At 39.1% G+C, this 23,731-nt stretch overlaps 1 protein-coding gene across 2 annotated transcripts; it reads right to left on the bottom strand.

The window, feature by feature from the left end:
- Window positions 1–214: 214 nt before the first annotated feature.
- Window positions 215–11,277, bottom strand: LOC309692173 (uncharacterized protein). 2 transcript variants are annotated; one of them, XM_082510415.1, is made up of 6 exons: window positions 10,773–11,277; window positions 10,574–10,629; window positions 9,156–9,266; window positions 8,954–9,022; window positions 1,136–1,231; window positions 215–583 (listed from the first exon to the last, which is right to left on the bottom strand). In XM_082510415.1, exons 2-6 carry the CDS (start codon window positions 10,613–10,615, stop codon window positions 494–496), a joined length of 408 nt encoding a protein of 135 aa, XP_082366541.1. In that variant the 5' UTR covers window positions 10,616–10,629; window positions 10,773–11,277; the 3' UTR covers window positions 215–493. The 2 variants fall into 2 exon arrangements, with proteins under 2 accessions (XP_082366541.1, XP_082366542.1); XM_082510416.1 differs by having other exon boundaries at window positions 10,574–11,277.
- Window positions 11,278–23,731: the final 12,454 nt, after the last annotated feature.

Genomic DNA, 23,731 nt, shown 5'->3' with positions numbered 1-23,731 from the left:
TTCGGTCGTGTCTACTGTATTAAAATAAGACGTTTAACATTTCCATCATGTCTGGTTGCCTGATGGCTGGTTTGAACTTTCTGAAGAGAAACAAAACTCGATGCTGACAATCTATTTCTTGGATATCCTGGAGGGAGCTGCACTGTGACGAATTCTAGAGACATTTTGACTGTTAGTCCCCCCCCCAAAAAGTCACACCAGACAAACAGCCAGCTGATTTGCAACAGCAAGGAGAATGCATGCTTCATTTAGGCAAGATCACAATGTAACCAGTTCTTTGTTACAGTGTATCAAGATTTTTGAAACACTTGAGGAAAAGAACAGCAATCTCTGGTATAATCCCCAAGAAGCACTGTCAGATACAATAACTAACTTTAAAAGATTAAAGTAGTTCATTCAGTATGTGACTGTTAAATTTATATTTGCATTAGAATGCTATGTTCTGGCCACTAAAGCAGCGGTCAGCCTTCTTCTTGATTATCCTTTAATGCATCTACATCCTTGTGAGGAGTTGATTGACTGCCTGGCTGCTTGGTGCACCCTCCTCTCCAGACTCCTCTTCCATCACCTTCTTCTGGAACTCCTGCATGAAAAAAAAAAGACTCAGAGTGTTTGAACATTAAACACTTACACATTTGATGATTGCTAGGTGCACAATATGTGTGTAGACAGCAATGGCATAAACCTGACCAGCATAGGAAAAAAAAACCCCTGATAGTGATATTTGACTGAAAGACAGATCAATGATCTTTTGGCACCAGAATGAATGACATAATGACAAAGTCATGAATATCGCTTCAAAGCTACTCACTAGTCTCTTTATCCAGCACCTGATCAATGACCCTAAATTGTAACTGCTCTGTAACTTGATGACTTCGTCCATGACCGCTCAGTGTCTCATAAACTCCATGTCCTTTATAAAAAAAAAGAAAGAAAAAAAAAAAGCTTTTCTGTGTTGCTGGAGCAGTGAAACTCTAGAAGCTTTGCGGCTGCTTAGGCTGTCGCTTTGTGGTGTTGAATCTCGTATGGTTAATGTGAATTTCAGCACAGCAACCACATCAAACAACAGCAGGTGCATGATTTTCACATCAACAGTTGGTAATGAGATCTGGATGTGTTTGCCTGTCATCCTCACCCTGAATCTGCGCAGCCTTGCCAGTCTGTCTTGCAGAGTCTTCTCCTGGCTGGAGGTCAGCTCTGCTACATGAGTGCGCCACAGCTGCTCTTTCTCCTGAAAGACCAAAATGCAGTTTTAAGATAGACTATATATAAAAGATGGACACATTTGTCTTAGCTGCTGGTTTTGTGAAATCCCTTCATTCCTTTTGAAATCAGATGTTAAGAACAGGAAGTGGTTCTTACTGGGGAAACCAAGTACATGGAATAATACTGCATGGTAACAAATTGTCAAACTCATTTTACACTGTGGGCCACATACAGGCTGCTTTGATCTTAAGTGTAACTCTCCATTCTGTCAGTGTAAAGAATCTGAACTGTACCCTGCTTACAAGCAATATTCCATGTAGAGTAGTCCAGCAGCTGGCACTGCCTTTTTATACTCCATTTGTCTTAATCAGCCATGAAAAATGAGTTTAACTACATCCGTAGTTTTCATAATTACAACAGTAACACGTCTGCTGACGGTTAATGTTTCAACCCAAAGCCCCTCTGACTGATCCTCACAATGACACTCCACAATCATCAAAACTTGGCAAATTGCTCCCACAAACTTGTCAGTGGAGTTGAGACGGAAAATAATCAACTCAATTTGTCAACTTGTCAGTGATCGCCCGTCTGAGCAAATTTGCACCAAGAGTGCTACCCCATATCCCTCTCCATAATCATTCAAAGGCCTTTAAAGAAAGAATGTCTTGGTTGTTTGTCTGGAAGTGTGTGTGTGTGTGTGTGTGTGTGTGTGTGTGTGTGTTCGCATTGACTGTGTAACTGCTTTCACCTTCACTCCATATGTGTCAGCGAGTCTTCCTCTTGAAACTGACTGACATTAGAGCAAATGGCTCCCTCGCTCACATCAACTTCCTCTAAACATTACGGCTCCCCAGACCCACACACAGCATGACGGGAACGTTAATTAATGACAGACGCTGTTCATTGAGCGCAACTCGCATCGGCCTTCTCTCTCACACACATGTGTGTAAATTCTACTTAAAAATACACACAAACACACTGCAGGAAATTGGATCCAAGAGATTCAACAAGAGATTCAAATTTGAGGTCAGGAACACACCCGCCAGCAGACCCAGAACTTTTCATCACACACACACAAGCACGCCTACTTAAGGCTCTGCGGTGCAAGCCCAGCAGAATGTATGTCCTGTTATATCACTGTACCAGGGGAACTTTAGCCATCAAAATAATCCTACAGAGCCTCAAAATATTATGGAGGATTAAGTGAGAATGATTGTGTATCTTTTCTGTTTTTCTGTCTTCTGAACTGTTTTTTCTTAGATTTATTTCCTCTCTGGATGTACTTGCTTATATGAAGAATTACAGGCGGACACGTGGATGTAACCTCCAGGTCTGTGAAGTAAAACTTCCATGGCCCTGCTGCTCACAGGCTTTACAACCTCTTACATACTTTGAGTTTATGGTCTCAATAACTTAAAGTCTCATTCCAATTAAAGTGAAACTTTATAACAGAGCAGGGGTGTTAAACATAAGGGCCAGAATCAGCCTGGCAAACACTCCAATTTGTTCCACTGGATGGATGGTTTTGGAAAATGTAAAGGCAGGTCTAGATTTTGGATGTTTAACCCTGTAACAACAACTACATTGCATTTGATACATACATAACAAAACAGGAAAAACACAGTTTTTCAGACCTCTACTAAATACATTCACCCTGAAAAAATGAAATAAATTGCAATATACATGTTTAAGCAATAAATTGCCGGCTGTGACTTTTAGTACTAGTACTAGTAGTAGTAGTAGTACTAGTTTTTAGTTGAATTAACCTTTTAAAGTCTGAACTATGAAATAATTGCCAGAAAATTTAGATTTTGGGAAAAAGGAGTGTTTGGTAAACTTTCTGATAATTTCTTTAATTAAAACGAATTTGCATATATAAGTTTAAACGTGAGAGTGAGAAAATGTACCATTTTAAGAAAAATATTAGCTCATTTTGAATTAGATGGCAACAACACAGTTTGGAACAGCTTAGACGAGGTCATGTTTATCATTATGCAGCATCCCTCTTCTTTTTACAACAGTCTGTAAAACAGCGGTCCCCAACCCCCGGGCCTCGGGGGTCCGTGAGTCGTTTGGTACCGGGCCGCGAGAGTTGAGGCTCAGGTATGAAATGTATGGTTTTCAGGGTTTTTATCGGTTTTCAGCGTTATTTTGTTATCGTTTTTATCGTTTACTCGGTTTTCCTGGGTCTTTTCACGTGTGTTATGAATAAATCTTCTTTTTTTCGGTACCGGTACTAGTTTTATTTTGTTGTATTTATCCGCGACACCTTAAAGGCCGGTCCGTGAAAATATTGTCGGGCATAAACTGGTCCGTGGCGCAAAAAAGGTTGGGGATCGCTGCTGTAAAACATTTGGAAACTACAGAGACCAGTTGCTGTATTTTTGAGAGCACAGTGTTGTCCCACTATTGTCTGATGTAGGATTCTATAGTTGCTCAATGGTCCCCGTGCATCATTGCTGTGTTTTCTACTCCATGATGAGTCAGATGTTTTAAGCTGGTGAAAGGTCCGGACTGCAGACAAGCCAGTTCAGCGCCTGGACTCTACCTCAAAGCCGTGCTGTGTTAATAGCTGCAGTGTGTGGTTTAGTGTTCTCTTGCTGAAATGTGAAAGGCCTTCCCTGAAAAGAAAAAAAACATCAACAGGATGGGAGCATGTGTTCTAAAAACTGTATATTGCTGTTGCTGTTCCAAATGTGCAAGCTGACAGATCTGTATGTACTAATATACCCACATACAATCAGAGATGAAGGCTTTTTAAAATGAAACTCCTTTCAAATTTCAAACCATCTAACTACAGAACAGTTTTCCAACTTTGCCTCTGTCCATTTTAAATGAGCTTTAACCTGCATTTGTGGATGGTGCAGAGAACTGTGTTCACAAACAATGATTTCTGGAAGTGATCCTGGGCCCATGCTGCGATTTCCAAGACAAAAAATGCAGTCCTGCCTGAGAGCTTGAAGACCACAAGCATCCAAAATCAACTGTCACTGCCACTGTCTCCAAACCCCATCACAGCAGGTCCACCATCTTCTAAATTTGCCCATTTACTCTTGCTCCTTCTGTCATAGCTATCCAGATTCTCCAAATCTTTTAATGACATCAAGTACTGGAGATGATGAAAATTTTATTTTGGGGAACATTATTCTCAAAATCGCCCATCTTTACCTCTGAGAAACCCTGCCTCTCAAAAAGACTCTTTTTTTATACTGAGTCATGTTACTGACCTGTTGCCAATTAACTTTTATTTCCCCCAGCTTTTTTGATATCTATTATTGCGATCAGATTCAAAATTTGCTAATATTTTTATTCAAAAATTTAATATTTTCTTAGTTTAAACATGTAATATTTTTTCTTTTGTACTGAGAATAAAGAAATGGATCTAGATTTTCAAATCATTTCATTCTTTTTTAAAAAAATTGTTTTTAAATTTAGTTACATTTTGTTTTACAAAATGTAACTAAATTTGACATTTTGTCAATTGAGGTCGCAGTTCCTAATTAACCTTCATCTTGGCTCTAGTTAAATGTGTCCTGAAAGCAGTCAAAGTGCAGCTAATGAACACATAGTACAAAGATGTACATAGTATGAAATTTAAAGTTGCTAACTGCAATTCAAAGGCTGGAATCAAGTTTTGATCGCTGCACAGTCCTGTCTGTTTTCTGTGTAATGTTCACTCAAGACTGAGTCACAGCAGCTTTTGTTAGTAATCACTAATAATTTGGAAAAAGTTACAGAAATATGTAAACAAATGTGCGTTCTCTCTCTTTCTGTTTTTAGCAGTTTACATGCCCCCCCCCCCCCCCCCCCCACCCCCCTTGTGCAGATGACACTAGATGACAGAAGGTCATAATTATTGTATTTCACAGGAAAGTTATATAAGCATTTTAATCTGCACTACATGTGTGAAACACGCCAAAGTTTGGACGTCAACTATAAAAGAACCAATATTTGGAGGAAGGTCACACTTGGTTAACGTTGGTCTGTCATCTCGCAGAAGACTGGAGATGCTATAAGCCATTAAAGAAACTAAATAAAAACGTACTCCCACAGGATGCTGCGGGAACTGAAAGGTGAAGAAAGGTGAACTCCATCACTAACAGAACTAACGTGCAGACATTATTTGTATAAAAAACCCAAAGGAATAGCTTTCAACACATATAGGGGGAGTTAACAGTAAATATGAGCTAATAGACTGCATACAGCTATCATTAGTTAATTACTAAGTACTGAGAGTGAGACCCTCACCACACGAAAATCTCCTCTTTTCAATTGAATTCAGTTTTATTTATACAGCGCAAAATCACAACAGTCGCCTCAAACTTCAGGTTGACAACTTTGGCAATGAACAAAACATCACTTTTGACAAAGGCTCTCAGCAAATTCCATTGGTTCCAGGAGTTTTCAATGCGTCCTATTGCTAATTAATATTTTAGCTTTTCAATCTAAAAACTAGGAAACTCTGAAGAAGTCAGAAGTCTGTCTATCCAGTTTGCTTCAAGAAGGAAAGATGCCAGACACATGTTGCCATGTCTTTGAAGATCAGCTCTGCGTCGTGCGTTAGAATTAGAGATATAAAAGGATGCTGTAGCTGACCTGTTTTTATGCTGCACCCTATGACTTTTTTCAGGTTGTCAAAGGAATGGGGGGAAGAGGAAAAATGCGCATTCCTCAATAGATGGTTCTGAAGGTCAATGTGATAATAATGTTATATAGAACTATAAAATAAGTAAGTTAGCCTGTTGTAGTTTATAAAACGAAATGTTTTTTCTGTGAGATTTCAGTTGCTTGTTCGGTTTGTCGGACAGCAGAATGCCTCCTAACCATTAAGGATTCTGGCTTATGAAGTGTCACCTGGTAGCAATCAGGATGGTACCTGTCCTATTTAATGTGAAGGACAAGATGTAGATGATCTCCATTTTGCCCCATCTCATCAAAGAAAACAGCAGCTTTCCTAGGTCTGGTTAATGTACGGTATGATCTGTAACATGAACAATATGCATGCAGCAATGAACTATGCTAAGGTTTTCAGAATTTTCACTACAGATTCATAATTTGTATGTGTGTGGTGTTTTTTAAGGACTTTTAATGCAGCGCCAAAGTTGAGCAGCACAAAAGAATCTAATGTAGCCAGTAGTACAGTACTACCACTGTAACTGCCTCCATGTCTCTGAACCAAAGGCCTTTGATTTAGGTGATGTCAGATGCTTATGTAAGACTTAAAAAATGTTGCTTGTTCTTGCAATCACTATTCAGTGAGTTTGCCTATAATAGTACATAATTTAGCAAAAACAGGCTCTAAACCAAGAACTTTTTGCCCCAACTTCAGAGAACTAATTTGGAAATGCACAATATTGAAGGCAGACAAGTATGCACTTGTCTGCCTTCACACGCATTCACCAATTTCCTTCGGGGCCAACCTTCAGGATCAATAAAGTTTATTGAATTGAATTTGAACTTGAGTGTCATCCCATTTTTAATGCATAGGGTTTAATACCATGTTGGCCCACACTTTGCAGCTATAACAGCTTCAACTCTTCTGGAAAGGCTTTCCACAAGGTTTAGGACTGTGTTTATGGGAATTTTTGACCACTCTTCCAGAATCCCATTTCAGAGGTCAGACCTGGTCTGCAGTCTCTGCTCTATTTCATCCCAAAGGTCTTCTGTCTGGTTGAGGTCAGGACTTTGTGCAGGCCAGTCAAGTTCTTCTTCACCAAAGGTATAATCATCCATGGAGTTTGCTTTGTGCACCAGTGCACAGTCATGTTGGAACAGTAAGGGGCCATCAACAAAACTGCTTCCACAAAGTTGTGAGTCTGGAACTGTCTAAAATGTCTTGGTATGCTAAAGAACTAAGGGGCAGAGCCCAGCTCCTGAAGATAACCTTACATCATAATCCCTCCTTCACTAAACATTACACTTGGCACAATGCAGTCAGTAAAAGTACCGTTTTCCCTCCAAGCACCAAACCCAGACTCGTTCTTTGGATTCCCAGGAAAGCATGATTCATCACTCCAGAGAAATGCTTTACACCACTACATCTGACACTTTGCATTTTGCTTGGTGATTCAAGTCCTTTTTCAAGGACTTTCAGTTGTCCGAGACCAGGCTATAAAAATCAGTAAGTCCTGGATGCAGCTGAATTAATTCCTCACGACAAGTGCAATTGTGAGGAATATACAACTGGACTTTTTGCACAGGTGGCATCCTATCACAGTACCAATTCATTCGGAATTCACTGAGCTCCTGAGCGTGCCCCATTTTTTCCACAAAAGACACCCATCTATTAAGTTTTTCGTTTGGTTATTTTGGTTGAATTCATTGTAATGCACTCACTTAAATCTCCATGTTGACTTGTCAACATTACAACGGTTTTCTGGTATTCATATGGCTCGACTGACACATTCCAGTGGTGAGCACGTGTGGCATTTTATACAGATTAACCCTTGTTTAATGAAGACTGGAGGTCTGTTTGGGTTCAGGTTGCTTTTCTGCATTGGCTGTATGTTTCTCTGTGTTCTCTGTGCACATGTCAGAGGACATAAGTCACTGAGTCCATGCACATTTGTGTGTACTTTTGATGTGTGGCTCTGGGTTAAGTTAGGGTTCAGCAGAAAGTACATTCCATACTGCTGTGAGAGTGACTGTCTACTCTATCAGGGTAAATGTTGTCATCAGCTTCCTGTCTTTTTATTTTTTCTGCAGAGAAGCAGAAACACTGACAGCAACAGCAAGCCCTCGTCCCCTGTTGACCTTAACACGCTCTTGTCAAAAATTGGGCAACTGCTCAAAGCGTCCACAGCTGTTTAGTGTATGCTGCATTCCAAGTCCATGAGAGTGTCCATCTGTTTTGGCAACTGTTTATGTGTTGTGTTGTGTTTTGAATAAATCCGTACTATCAATGCAAAACCACTTTCTTTTGTTTCATACTGCCAAATGTCTATTTCATTCTTCTACTGCGTGTGTGTCTACATGCTCTCCCAAAGCGACTGATAAACCCTGGCAGTCTTGACAGAGGGCCAGAATTGTGTTGCCTAGACTGTTAATTCCAGGAAGTCGATCTGATTTTGCCCTGAGCAACAAAGTGAACCTCAACGGTAGATTAATGCTCATTGATTTGGCGTCACACCACGGCCCGTCTACTTGATAGTTCAGCTCTCTGTTTCCATCAGACTGATTACTACAACCTGGTCTCACGAAAACCTAAGCTTGCCGTCTTAAAATGTGAATAAATGAGTCACCTTCACAGTGTGTGTGCCTCACAAGTGAAGGAAATAAAAAAACAAACAAAAAACACTGACTTCACATTTGGTATTTGCTAATAACTTAATAAAGAAGATCATTTTCACACAAAACCCTTGAAAAAGCTGTTTAAAAAGTGTTATGGAAAGCATCCTCCCAGTCAAGAACATTCAATTATTAAACTCTGAAAGGCTAAAACAGTGCCTGGTTTCCAATAAATAGCGCTGATGGCCAGCTTGATCTATCACAGCACCGGTCACATTCAGTTACTATTGCTTGGCTCCTGTGTCCAACCTGTGTGTGTGTGTATGTGTGTGTAACAGGCATGTGGTTTCTAAGAAGAAACAAGTACAAGCTGTTGAGCCTAAGCTGCTGTCAGTTAGCGCAACCCTTCATGCTGTGCCAAAGGTTGGAAGTGAAGACTATGTTTGTTTTGCAGATGTATGGACTTGTAGAGTGTGAACCATCCAGTCATGTGTGTATGTGTGTGCACGCGTCTGCTCACCTTCTTGCTCTCCTCTATTTCTCTGAGTCGTTTTTTTTCCTGCTGCTCCTGCTCTAATCGCCTGCGGACCTAAATCACACAGACACACATACATGCACACACACACAGCACACACACACACACACACACACAAACACATGGATATACATGAAATTTGTGCACATTTGGGGTGTGATATTTGATTCGGTCGCACTTGCCATACCCTCTCTTCTTTCCTGTCTCTCCAGTCGTTCCCTAAAGCCGCCGCTCCTTCTGTCCTTTCCGATGTTCTCAGAAATGCATAGTCCTCCTCTTTACACAAACCTCTCATTGACTAGAACCAGAAAAGTGGCTTTTGTGAGTGTCATGAAACAGCGTCAATGCTGGAACACAGGCAATATGGTGAAGTGGTGAAAAAGTAGTCCCTTGGTGGTGTCTGGATATTTTCAGTATTTCAGTATTCAGTATTTATTTCTTACTAGAGACTCATTGAAGTTACATTTCTATGTGGCATTCATTCTTACACACACCACACTTTATGATTCACATAAAGCTTCTGTTCATAGTTTTATGCCACATATGTTACTGTAAGTGCAACACCCATGACTAGATGCTAATGTCCAGTGATGCACGCTAACAATGCTAAATGTTTTTTGTCTAGAGAACTGGCAAGTAGGTATTTGATTTGGGTAAAATTACCAAATACAAAAATAAATGTATAAAATTTTTAGAAAAGTTTTAAAATTCATTTATTTTTGTGTATTTTAATTCACTTTAAGAAGTCATCAGATTTCAGTACATAAGGGTTAACTTACTTGCCTTTGGGAAGAAGCCATAGCATTCAGAGGAAATTTAGGCACAGGGAGAACATGCAAACTACACACACAGAATTGCCATCAGTGTTTCAATCCAGGAACCTTCTTGCTGTAATGCCACAGCGTTAACCACTGCCTCACTTTGCTAGCCTGCTGCCTGAGTCGGGATGCAGCCATTCATTGGTTTTTCTAACATGTTAATTATGACATGTTGTTTTTCTTGTCTGAGATTATTTTTTTACTTTAACTTTTTTACACCACTACATTTTCTGGAAGGTCTGAATAGCTTGTAACTTTGTGGTGACTGGTGACTGTTTCCCCCTTGGGCTTATTGACAGCAAAAGACATATAAACCTGCACTTTACCATGATGCCTGCCTTCCCTGCTTCCTTCATATTCACTGGGTTGAATCCAGGTTTTACAAATGTTCACTTATATAAACTTGAAACAGTCAAATGTAGGACATTGTCAATATGTAGGACAGCGGGACAAGAGATAAGTGCTGCTTCATAACTAGGTCACCCTTTTACTGGGATCACCAAAAGGTCTCATGAATATAAAAATGACACTAAATGACATCTGCTATGACCTCAGCTGCCTCACAAGATCTCAACCCAAATGACAAATACACATGTGGAACAAATGCACCGAGGAAATGGAAACTGTTTATTTGATTTACTGTGTTTCTTTTCTTGGCTTTTCTCAGAATTGTTCTACTTTATGTTATCTGAGGATAATTATCTATCTAGTTGGTGAAGAATAAATATATGAAGAAACTTTCAACCCTACACCCATGAGTCTTCAATCCCAGCAGCATGTAACTTACCTTTGACATGGGAATGCCTTGAAACCTCTTCTCGTGCGTCATCTTAAACAACAGATCTGCGGCTCATGACACACAGATGTTCACATTTTATTAAGTCTCAGTGATGCTTTTATGTCACACATTTAATTTTCTTTCAAAATCTGTGAAAACTTTGTAGCATTTAGAGTTAAATAGCTAATCAGAAATTAGCTCAACTCACCTGTAGGTCAAGAAGAACTGTGTCCTCTCTTTTTACACACTCTTTCGGGTTCAGTGTGTTTTGAGATCTTTCTCACCCCGCTCTAATTGCCTCCTCTTCTGCTCAATCTTTTAGAATACCCACAGATGTGTCCTTACTCAGCTCAGAGTCCCAACAGAAAGCTGACGATCGGAGTCATGGACGTTTTTGTACAGTAACAGTGCAACACTTAAATGCTGGTCATTTCCACAGTGCAGTGATAGAATTGCCACTATCCTGCTAATAAAAAGTCAGGAAGCCAAGAAGAGCATAATAAATAGGTGACGCTTTTTAAAAATTAAAGTTCGTGGGTCACTGTATCTTAACCACGATGACACACAGTAAGAATTAAGTAAAAAAAAAAATTACCCTTGTTTTTTTGTTTTTTTTTTAAAAGGTACAGGCACATTTTAGTCTGTATGCTAATCGAAACAAACCAACAGCTTACATCATTTAATTTAACTATTTAATAAAAAATATGAATCTTTGTATCCTCAGGTATAGAAAAGTACCATTTTAATATGCCCACATGGGTCAAAAATAATTGTCAGCATTGTAAATATACAGCTTCATTTGTCTTTGCAGTTGGCATTCTGCTGCTGTGTTACCCTCCCCCATCTGGGATGAGTAAAGTTCATGATACTCTGTTATTTTAATTACTAGTATTTTCAGCAGGCTGCTAAAAAGGAGCCTGACAGCCACATTAGCTGCTCCTGTGATGGATATGCAGCACTGAGGCTCTGAGTGTTTCCACTGAACACGTTCTACCACAGTGTTGTTACATTGTTGCTGTATCAATTCAGATCAGGAGATGTGACCAAGAGAAGTCAAAGCTGAGTGAAACTTTTCACAGCAGGGATCACTTCCTTTCCAATTTCTCATTCAGATTCAATGAGACATTGGATTCTGTCTATAAAACACGATAAAGGCATGAATTTCAGTGCAGATATTTTGCATGAAACAGATCGCAGTAGTTTCCTGGACTGAAGAATGAAGCCGATACTGATGCGCCAAAAACTGCATCTCCTAAAACGACCACTTGAGGCTACCTCCAAAGTCATTCTGGCATTAAAATGTTCTCATGAAAAATCTGACACAAATCATTCAACAAGTTTGTGCTTCAGTTTTAACAAGTAAAGTTCTGATATTTTATTATTCTGTTACTTAATAAAATCAAACACAATAACAACAACAAAAATAAACATGGTGTTAATGCTTAAAACTATAAAGTCCAGAAACCGTCTTTTATGTACAGTCTGTGCTGCTATATGAACTTTGAACTTTATTTGCCAGGAACTTTCCACAGATAACAAAACAGTGATATACGAATAATAAAGAACTACAAAAACTTCCTGGTAATAGTTCATTAAACCTCTTTTTAGTTTTCTTTAATAATGTCAAATATTTGAATTTCCCTCAGACAACTCAACTTTGAAATTATTTGTACAGCAGCAGAATACAGTTATAGTCTGGTGTCTATGCATCAGAGTTCATCACTCTTTGGTATATGGTATGGAATTGGGGGTTGCTGAATAAAATCCAGCCAAAGGTGGATGACGAGGTGGCGGAGGGGTTGGAATTGCAGGTAACGATGCAAGGCGACGGTGGAACTGACATGTCAGAGGTAGATATTGGTAAGTGCAGGATAAATTGACCACCAAATTGGGGGGTTACTATGTAACTCACACCAATGGACTATAGGTTTAAAAACAAAAATTTATTTCTGTGGACCACATGAACAGACTCTTTCTCATGCTCCTTTTGCTTGTTGCTTTTTCACTGCTCGTCTTTGAGCTTTCTCTTTACCTCCACTGGTAAGGCTGATGGTCATTCTCTCTAATGCTCGTTCTGCCATAGTTTATGTCCTCTGTCCTCCCCCTAATTGCTGTTTTACAAATATAACTGTAGCTATAAAAAAAAGCTTTAAACAAGTTGGTGACCCCAGGAACAAAGTCACAGAGAAAAATCACATAGTAAAAGACCTCTTTTTATTGTAGTATGCCTGCATGCGAGTCTGAAACCCGCACAGCCTAAATGAAAGCCATGCATGCTTTGTCCTGTTTAAAACATTTGGTTATAATCAACGATAATTGAAAGGCGATGATCCTTCAGCACTGTAACAGCCTAACAGTTACATGCTAACTGCATTAGTCCTGATCATAATATTGGATGGAATGAGTAAGAAATAACTATAATGACAATAATATCATGGTACGGCTTAGAAACAAGAAACATCTTGAAATCAAACACCAATCACGTAAGAATACAAAACCTCTGGATATTCATCAACTTTCTCCACTGAAATACAGCATAAGGAAATGTGATCCAACTTAAAGTATCAGAGGTGGTTATGCAAATGTCTTTCACACAATCACTATTTGCAATGATTTTTGAGTATTTTGTTTGTGCTCCATCTCATCCCAGACTCACAACAGATGCTTCTCCATACATGGATTCAGTCAGTGTCATTATTGCCCTCTTGGACTCTTTCATGCCACTGTAATCCATTTTTATTAGAACAAGTCTTCATGTTGTCTTTTATGGGCATGTGGGGAAAAACACACAGAACCAAACTTCTGTTTTAGGATTTTCCTCACTTAATAACTATAGGTTACAGAACAGAGTGGGTTACAAAGTGTACTTACTTACCATTTGCACAGGCTGGGTGTGTATATCATTTAAGGAAGAATGCTAAACTCCCACTGGGCCTCTGATTCTAGTTCCCATCCTTTTTTGACCAGTGGCATCAGGCTAACCAAGGTAGCCCAGATGTCTTTCTACTCTGTCACATCCTACAGCTTCTCCCTGGAGGCTCCCAAAATGTCTGAGAATGTCGTTTCAAGAAAAATGAGGCAGTTGTCTGGCAAATGCCTGACGAGGGCATGTTTTTAATTCCAACCGATGAGTTCGCTAATGTGAACACAGACAATGTTCTTAATGAAATGAAATATGTTCAAAATGTATACTCGCTTTCATGAAATTATTTTTATATTTGGTAAATGGCCTGCACTTGTCCCTTAGGACCCCAAAGCGCTTTACACAACCAGTCATCCACCCATTCACACACACATTCACACACTGGTGATGGCAAGCTACGTTGTAGCCACAGCCACCCTGGGGCGCACTGACAGAGGCGAGGCTGCCAGACACTGGCGCCACTGGGTCCTCTGACCACCACCAGTAGGCAACGGGTGAAGTGTCTTGCCCAAGGACACAATGACTGAGACTGTCCAAGCCAGGGCTCGAACCAGCAACCTTCTGATTACAAGGCAAACTCCAAACTCTTGAGCCACGATCGCTCCGTTTTTTCATATTTGCCTACATGCTTTAATTTAATAACTTCTACATGATTTTAAAAAATCAGTGAGGAAATTTTCTTCACTGCCAAGTGCAAGACTAGCCAGAATTTTGACGTCAAATCTTTAGTTTTGTTGTGTTGTTATTGTTGAAAATTGAACTGAGTTGATGCTCCTTATGCTTCCTTGTTTAAGTTTTTTTTCTAAAGCATTAAGTTTGAATTTTATTTTATTTATTTTTTTGTGTGAAGACCAACTATTTTATAGTACTACATGGTGTATCAGCTTTGGCTTCTTTAAACTAACTTGTAACAGGCTTGCGATATCTTAAGCAATAAAATCTAATCGAACCTCAAAACTTATATTGTCACATAAGATAAATAATTTTCCACACTGTCTTGTAATGGTTGTTTTTTGTAAATGCACAAATTGCTCTTTGACTCTACTAATTTTTTCCAAATTTTCAAGGGCATTATCCAAAGCTCATGACTGCAGCTGAGTGTTGGAACTTAGGCAGATTGGCAGGTAAGTTGAGAGCTTAACTACCTCTTTACCACAACATTAGTATAACACCAATCTGTCAGTCTCTGTCAGCACATGTTCCCCTAGCTTTTGAACACAAACCTGAGACACTTTGACGCTCTTCAAGAAGTAATTGTAGTTTTTATCCACTTTATATTCTTAGTTTACGTCACTGGATGAGGGATGTGCTTGGAAAGAAAAATGCAATACGATGAATATGAATCGACTTTGTTCAGTAGTTCAGTTAGAACTTTCAACTTATAACCCTACAAAGGCACACAAACAAAAATAAAATAAAAATCCCCAGAGTCTAAATATGGTCACATTAGACTCCAATCCTACAACTTCCTCCAAAATTCTCACGAGATTTTAATGTCCTCTTGGTTCTTCAGTGATAGCCATCCACCCATCCACAGCTGCAGATAAATACTGATGGTAAAGTTTTATTAAACACAGCGGTTAACTGAAATAACCTTCAAGTAATCAAGTTATCAAATTCCTTTACATTAGAAATGTCTTAATGCTTGAGTGAACTTAGATGTGAGTGTGTTGCTGAACTGGAGTGACCCTTCTTAAAAGCTCTTGTCATGAACCATCCTAACATGCTTTATGTCTTAACGCCTGATCCCTCTGTCACTAAGTCGTGCTTTGCAAGAGGCTTAACTTCCTATCTGTATACAGTACATTTGTCCAGCATAGCTCCAGGCCCCAGTGGACTGCATCTCACCCACAGGATAGTCATTACAGTGCAAGTGAAAGTATGTGCTTGTTTGTGTGAGCCCACAGATGGTGACCACAGGGATTTGAATATCCCCCTTTTTGCCTTTTTACACATGTATATCAATGTGTGGATACAAACTGACCAGTTGAAACATTGTGTGGCTCACAATGCAACTCATAGGATGCAAGGATCTTCTTAAGTTCCTTGCATCCCATGCCAAAAGCTAAATTAATTTTGTGGCTATGTATTTACTATGTGTGTATATTTCTGATTTCAGATCCTGTTATCTTATCCCAGGCAGCATAGTGTTTTGACTGTATGAGATTGTTGTTGGCGTGGCACTGTTTGGACAATCCCCTGACCTCAATCTCTGTCAGGGCAGGATGTGTATGTGGGTGATTTTCTTTGGATGTTGCGTTAACAAGGCTGTGTTGAACATCATCCCAATCCCAGCAGAAAAAAACTATGTTTGAAATAACCATGCATGTATTTGGGCTTATTTTTCCTGCATAAGACATCTCATTACATTCAGTCCAATGGCTCCAATATCTCTACATCATCATCTTCATCTATTTAAAGTATGCAGTTCAACACAAGACTGAGCACACCTGAACATGTTAAATTTGTTTGCCAGCTCAGTGTTTCTTCGGGTTATGATGTTTAGATGTTCAATTCATATTCTGATAGGGTTTTCTCATAAACACCTCCGGCTACAATAAACCAAGTATAATTTAGCTAAAAGGAATTTGGTTTGTGTTGCTAACATGGAGACGCTGCAGATAAATAGAGCTCAGAGCTGTCAGGTTATTTGGCAAAACAGTGCTTTGGGCTAATTCATGAGCATGCTAACATACTCATACTGATGAATCTGCCGGGTCAATGATTAGCAGGTATAATATATATAGGATTGCCAACTCCCTGAAAAATAAATAAGGGACACGTCGTGGCCAGGGCCGGGCAACCCAGTTCACCCTTCCCAGTGTGGTGAATTTTGTAGCTCTTTTTTTTGTGTGTGAAATTATTTTTTAACCATTTGACTTGAATTTGATTTAAGCAGATGCATATTCTTTGTGATATGACCATATGGGAAACAAATGATCATTTAGCCATTTATTTTTAGCTCAAAATGACAACATTAACACAGTAAAACAGGTCTCTTTCTTAAACAGAAGCCTGCTTAACTTTTGAGAATATAAGTAAACCTTTCTTTAAAAGAACTCTGTCCTGCTTAACTTAAAATTATATAAATTAATAGAAAACAATAGAACAAAAAACATTATTGTAACAGTGCACATATAGTGCATTTAGTACAATTGGCTTCAGTTGAGGTATTATTTCAGCTTTTCTAAAGCTCATCAGCTGCTCCTGTTTGTAAACCCGCTTGTTCCCATGATTACGCATCATAACTCATCATCATTATTCATCTATGTATTACTTTTATGTATTAGTCATCTATTTGTTGTAATCATCTATCCTTGCAGTTGTTTATTACACAAAATAAATTATATTATCACACTTCTGGCCACATAGCGCTGATATTCACTGCAGATATTAACCTTTACCAGAGGGTTTAAAAACAAACAAACCAGTGTTTACATACCATATGTGCTTCTGCCGTGGCCTGGTGGACAAAAAATTGGTTAAGGGTTCCCTGAGCTTTCACGCCCCTCATGTTCTTCATGTGCCCACCACTAGAAGCATGCCTATGGAAAAAGTGCGCCGGCACACAGTGCAGTGCGCTTTAAAGGTGTTATCGTGCACTTTTCCAGCCAGGTGTTTTCCTTTTCCCATTCCTCCCTGTACTTTTGCAGCCTTTTTTTCTTTCTCTGAGCGAACAAACATTGCTGCTCTAATGCTGGGCTCACACTGTGCGATTTTTGGCCCATTTTGAGACGATTTTTGAGTCGTGCGACCGATTTGGTGATCGGCCTGATTTTGGCCTTCATCGTGCATCGTGTAGTATACGTGGGGTAACGAGAAGCGATTAACACCTCACGACCAGCTCCCGATCATCAATCGCTTGTGAGGGTGTCACCACAGCCACTCACACTGCTCACGCGCAAACATGTAAACGTCGGTGAAAAAGATGGAGCAGCACGGCTGTGCAGCCTGTGATCTGGACACAAGCGATGGAGGCACAACTTGTAGAACTTTGGAAAGCTCATCCGAGCCTTTTCGATGTGGCCTCACAAAATTACCATGACCACAACAACCGTGAAAATAGTTGGATTTACATGCTGCTCAATCACAGCTGCCTGATCAATGTTTTTCATTAGCAATTTAGCAAAGTTGATGGTGGTGGTGTGTCTGTGTGAGTGAAAGACAGAGCGAGAGAGGGAGAGCGACAGATTTTCTGTTATAACCTTCATTTTATGGAGGCACAGTGTGAGCACTCAGGTCGCATCAGAGCATCGGGCGGTATAGTGTGAGACTCTGCATCGTGACCTACCAACTTCTAACCCCTGCGAGTCAATCGTGCAGTTTGAGCAGGAGCTGAATAACGTGACTGAAAAAATCGCACAGTGTCTGCCCAGCTTTAGGTGTACTGTCGTCCGAGACTTGCACCGCAGTGTCGGCGTTTGTTTCCCTGTTGGCCATGCTTCTTGTTGTGGTCATTTGTTGTCTTCCGGTATTTTCTCCGTAAGCGACCTTTCCTCGACCAATGAGATGAGCGGTAATCTGAATTGTCATACTCGAATTGTCATAAGTGTGCTGTCAGCTCATTGGTCACAAAGCAGGAGAGGGGCTGGGAATTATGTTTTCAAACAAAGCGTTAATTCCATAAACATTTATAGACTACTTTTGATTCTCACTGTATTACGGGACAGAGTGCGTCCCTTATTAGCTCAATACGGGACGTGTACTTTTGTTTCTAAATACAGGACGATTCCGTTTTTTTAAGGGACGGTTGGCAACCCTAAATATATACTATGTGCACCATTTTAATTTGCCATTTGGCATGCTAACAAGGTATGCTAACAAACAAAAAAAGATTATATTAAGGTGAGGCAATCAAATTTTTTTCAGTTTTTCCCAAGGGTCTGATTTCACTGTCTGTTGCTTAGGGCTTAAGCTTAAGTTGAAGCTTTGTAATGCGCAAACGTTTTAAAATCAAGTCAAGGCTGAGGGTTACTTTACAGGATTTACACACAGTGCAAAAACTTCTGTAGTTTGAGCAGTCACTTGGGAAAGGATCATGCCAAAAAACAAAACAAAAAATATATTTAGATTCAAGAAAAAGAATAGTTGATGCTCACAAAGCAGGAGATGGATAAATACATTTTTACAGCTTTTCCAATTATCATCAAGAAATTCAAAGTGAGGCACACAACACAAAACAAGCCTGACAAAGGTAGGAAGCAAAAGATTTTAAAGCCTGGAAAGAAAACTAGTGGAAGATTTGTCTAAAGACCCCAGAACTCCTGCCAATGACTTAGCCAAGTTGGGAAACGTAGTCTCAAAGAAAGAAGACAATCACTTTAACCCTGCACAGGAATGGACTAGCAAGAAAAACTCCACTTATGCAGGGGAAACACCTTACACATACAGCACAACCTATGCTAAGGATAACTTGGAGAAACATTATGAATACCAGAAGTGCGTCCTAAGGTCAGATGAGATGAGACTAGAGCGCTTTGGCCACAGAGAGGCTACTTATGTTTGGAGACCATCGAAACAACACCATCTCCACAGTGAAACATGGTGGGGGGAGGATTATGCTGTGAGGCTGCTTCAGTGTATCTGGAACTGGGAATCTTGTCAAAGTGGAAGGAATCATAAAGAATTTGAAAGAAACCTCAAGCAGCAGCAAAATGATCTGGGTCATCATGTTGTATACCATGAAAATGGATACACAGCTGACTGGTAGCATCAGAGGGGTGGGTATACCATACATTTTGTGAAATAACTTCATCGATTATTTTTGTGTTCAAATTAAAATAATGTAAGCATCCAAAATAAGATCCAACAAGAATTTTTGGAAAGCCTGCGTTAAAAATTCCTGTTTAGCAGAATTTGGAAAATACTCTTTGAAAATTTCATTTTTACAGGGAGAATTCTCTCCTTATTTCTAACTATGGTAAGTATAATATTTCCGAAATTCAATTGCTGTCATCCTCAAGGTGGTGCCACAAGTCAACAAAGACAACCACAGTTATCCTGTGTTCTACATTTTGATCCTTTCTCCTGTGACACAATTACGCAGAGGATTTCATTATGAAATTTCAACACAATTCATCAAATAGACATTGAGAAAGTTTCAACAAACACATCGCTATTTCGAGCCAGCGTTGACTAGTTAAAACTTCAGCTGTGGCTAAAAACTGGTTGCTCTGGATGATCTATGAGTTGTTTAATAATAACAGTTTATATTTGAACTACTTTGGACCTCCAAATTTTTTATATTGCCCCTAAAAATGACCCCAACCATCCAGACTAGAGAGTTATAGAGACCTACAGGTCAACATGTAATTAATGTATTTATGGTTTTCAGAAAAAATGTTTGATCAAAATATCAATCTTCCATTCAGTGCTGTAAGATGAATGTATATGAATATACATATTAGTCTAGTTTGTCTGGTAGCGAGACTCAGTGATTAATGACACCATCTCTGCATGAACTGCAGAAAAATGTATGATATTTTTATAGTGATCAATCTGCCCAAAGGAGTGATGTTTCCATTTTTTGTTACTAAGAAATATAAACATGAATATTTTATGACTGAAACTAGGCCAGTCAGAGAGTGAGAAAATGCTACGAGGTATCATTTAGAGTTCCTGGGTCACGACTTTTCTCGAGCAGGAACTAAAATAACATTATGTCAGTGAGTTATGGGAACAGGAGTACTGTGGAGAAGATATCTGTCTCTTCTCTGAAGCTCAGGGTTCATGTTTCCATCACTGTCTTCCATGAGGCTTTGATGTGGCATGGGAAAAAGACTAATTCTGTAGGACTTGACACAGTGCAAAGTCTTTAAAATAACAAGTACAAAAAGTACTGATTCCACAGAGAGTAAAAAAGAAACATAAACCATTTATAACAAAAAATGAGAAAAGACCCTAATGAAAGCAATTTAGTGTATAGAATGTCATTTGAAATGTCAAAGGATTTAGTTCTATGGCCTTGAGAGATTTTATAAAAACAGGAATGATAGACCTTGAATCCGTTGGGGACATGAAGCAGCATGTGTTACGGAAGTGCCTCTTGATCTATTAGCATGCATTTAACCTCCATTACTGCTGTCAGACACTTTACCCTGTCATGTTTTTTGGAGATTTTTTATTCAGAAAGTTGCATTTTTTTAATCTGGTCATTGCGTGTAGACTCCATTGCTTTACTTTTCTATTTACAGAGATCAGCCAAAGAACCCGCACTCTTAACAACTGGGAATAAAAGAATCGGTAATGGAGACAACTGCCTGACAACTTTTTTATTTTATTTCATGTATATAAATTCTTATTTGTGAATGAAATGTGGACATTTAAAAGACTTCATCACTTCTGTGGAGCTTTAATCAGTGATTTTCAAAAGCTCTTGTAGATCTACACATACTTGATCAGACATGGAGGATTTTATATTTTCAAATGCAGCTTCAACCACTTCATATCACAAGCTGTATAAACTTGAGCTCCCAACCAGAGGAAAATAAAAGAGCACAATCTGTATTCTCGGTGGATTTCCAACCAAAATATTCATGCAATAACACATACAAAGATTTCGATGGGTGTGAATCATCCACCAGCGGAAAACAGAAACACACATGGGTTAGGTTTGCTTAACAAAAAACACCACACAGGCAAAAATCCTGTGGGATTAATTTCCTTCTCTGAAAAATGTATAGGCTCATAAGAGGAAAGAGTGGGTGGAGGAGGGGAGACCACATTTTTTAAAATTAATTTCTTTTCTTATCTTAAAGAGTTAAGATAAGAAAAGAAATTTATCTTTAGAAAGATGTTTTGCCACAATGACTGTAGACATTAATTTCTCACACTGGAGTCAGCTTGGGTGGTGCGACTAATCACTGGTTTTTAGAGGGTTTTGAATTAGAGTTGCATTAAAAACTGTAACTGTGATGCAAGTATCCTGCTTTAACTTCCAGTCTAAACTTACAGAGAGAAACGATAAAAAGAAAGAACCAGTTTGTTTTTTTAACTGGGGTTAATGCTAGACGAAGGGTTGAGCTGTGTTCAGCTTACCGCATCTTATATCAGTTGCACAAAAGTAGCTGTAAGTAATCTGGGCGCTACAGCTTTAAGCAGCTGCCCACGTTCCTGCGGACGGCAATCACTTTCTGCACGACGATCACTTTTTGGTAGAACACCTGGAGCTAAGGGGGCAAAACAATCGCATGAGTGCTGCTGTTTGACATGGTAAGCCAATCACATGACCACTTCAAGATGACAAAGCAACAATGTGCCAGTTTTTAAATTGTGTTGATAGGCCACGTAAAACCAGAGTCATGATAAACAATATATACGCGGCGTTTTTTCCTCAATACATTCGGGATGAATGTATTTACTGTCTACGGACAGCGCTAGCAAGCACTCTCTGCTTATGATCAAAATAAAACAAAACAAAATAAACAAAAAACAGCCGTTTCATGTTGGTGGAAAAATGTACCATGTTAACCAATCAAAAACGATATGGCAACATGACATTTGGTTGTTTAGGACGAGGGGGAAGTTTTAGGAGTAACACCAGGCGAGAGAGAGAGAGAGAGAGAGAGAGAAAGAAAGACAGAAGAAAAAGAGAGAGAGCGAGTTTTGAGATGTGAGAGATTTGTGACGTTTAGCGTGTTTGGAGTGTGTAGTTAATGTGTTGTGGATAGTTTTGTGTTGTGTCTCAGAACAATGAGGCGACTGCTGTCTCCAGGTAGACACAGGAGTGATACACCTGCTGCTGTCAGACCTGCAGGTATCAGGCTGTGATGTTCTCCTTGTGGCACAAATAATTTGTGTGGCATCTTATTGAGTGCAGAACAGCTGATTGTTATGTAAATAGTTTAAAAGGTAAATGGCTGCAAATAACTTGACTTAACTTGCAATTAAAATTGACAATTTATATTTGCATTTAAAGTTATGAAATATGATTCATTGTGGTTGTTACAGTAAAAAAATACAACTTTTTTTACTTGGATTTTATGTTTTTTGTCTGATTTTAGATCAATTGTGTTAGTACAGTACATCAAAATGAAAAGATAACTGTAAATCCAGACATGTGAGGTTGTGCTGAAAAGAATGATACCAAACAAGGCAAAGTAAATAGTTTTTAAAGGTGAAATGTGGAGGGAAAATCAAAAGTAGTTAAAAATGGCCAATTATACCCTGGACCCCAGAGGGTTGAACATTTTTTTTAAAGTAACGTAATAGTTACTTTTCAAGTAATTAATTACTTTTAGAATCTTGTAACCCAGTTACTAACTCAGTTACTCTTTTTGAGGAAGTAACTAGTAACTATAATTAATTACTTTTTCAAAGTAACTTGCCAAGCACTGGTGATATCTTTGGAACAAAATACTGAAGCCAGTGCTTACAGTAAGTATGGCGGCCCGGAGAGTTCAATTGCACTGCAACTAAAGAAAACATCCGCAAATAGAAATGCTTCAAAGACATACTAAATGAGCAGAAGTTGAACAAGATGGCAAAATACAAATATTAAAAAAAAAATCTCTGAATGAAAGTGTTTTTGGGAAGATGGAAAAGCTGCAAACGTGACAGGAACTAAAACTCAGAAGGGACCGAGATGTGTTGTGAGGGACAAAAATAATATGTGTTTTAAATGCATAATTCACATAATACTGTAGATACATGTTTGCTATTAGGTGTATACCATTAGGTTTTCACTTCAGCAGCTGTTCCATCACATTATTCTGCCACCCAAAACGCTTCTGTTGTGTTTTTTGTGACTTTGCAGCATTTCTGGCTGGTGTGTTCTTAAGATGCAGTGCATTAAAACTCTCAGAGTGTTAGGTGTGGCTGTGTGCAGGCAGGAATAGGACCCAAGGTGCAGACTTCAGAGACAGAACTTAAACCAAAACAGCTTTAATGCTGAACGCAAACATCATATAACTAGAAAAAACTCAAAATAAACTTACACCGGTGGATGAGCAAAACACACAGCAAAATAAACGGTAGATCGCGACCCAGACACCAAGAAACACAGGGCTTAAATACACAGAGGGAGCAATCAGGGAATGGGTAACAGGAGGGAAACACAGCTGGGGCAAATCAGGCCTAACGAGACAAGGGGAAGCAAAACCAGACACATTAACATCAGACATGGACTTTCAAAGTAAAACAGGAAACATAACACAGACTCACGGGCAGGCACTATAACAAAGGGAACAGAGACGTGGGAACAGGGCAGACACAAACACTGACTGAACACGGGGATATAGGAACTT

This window comes from Aulonocara stuartgranti (assembly GCF_965226115.1).
Source record: "Aulonocara stuartgranti genome assembly, chromosome: 17".
NCBI lineage: Eukaryota > Metazoa > Chordata > Actinopteri > Cichliformes > Cichlidae > Aulonocara > Aulonocara stuartgranti.
The sequence above is the reverse complement of the archived record's forward strand: the minus strand, read 5'-3'. Positions and strand labels throughout refer to the sequence as shown.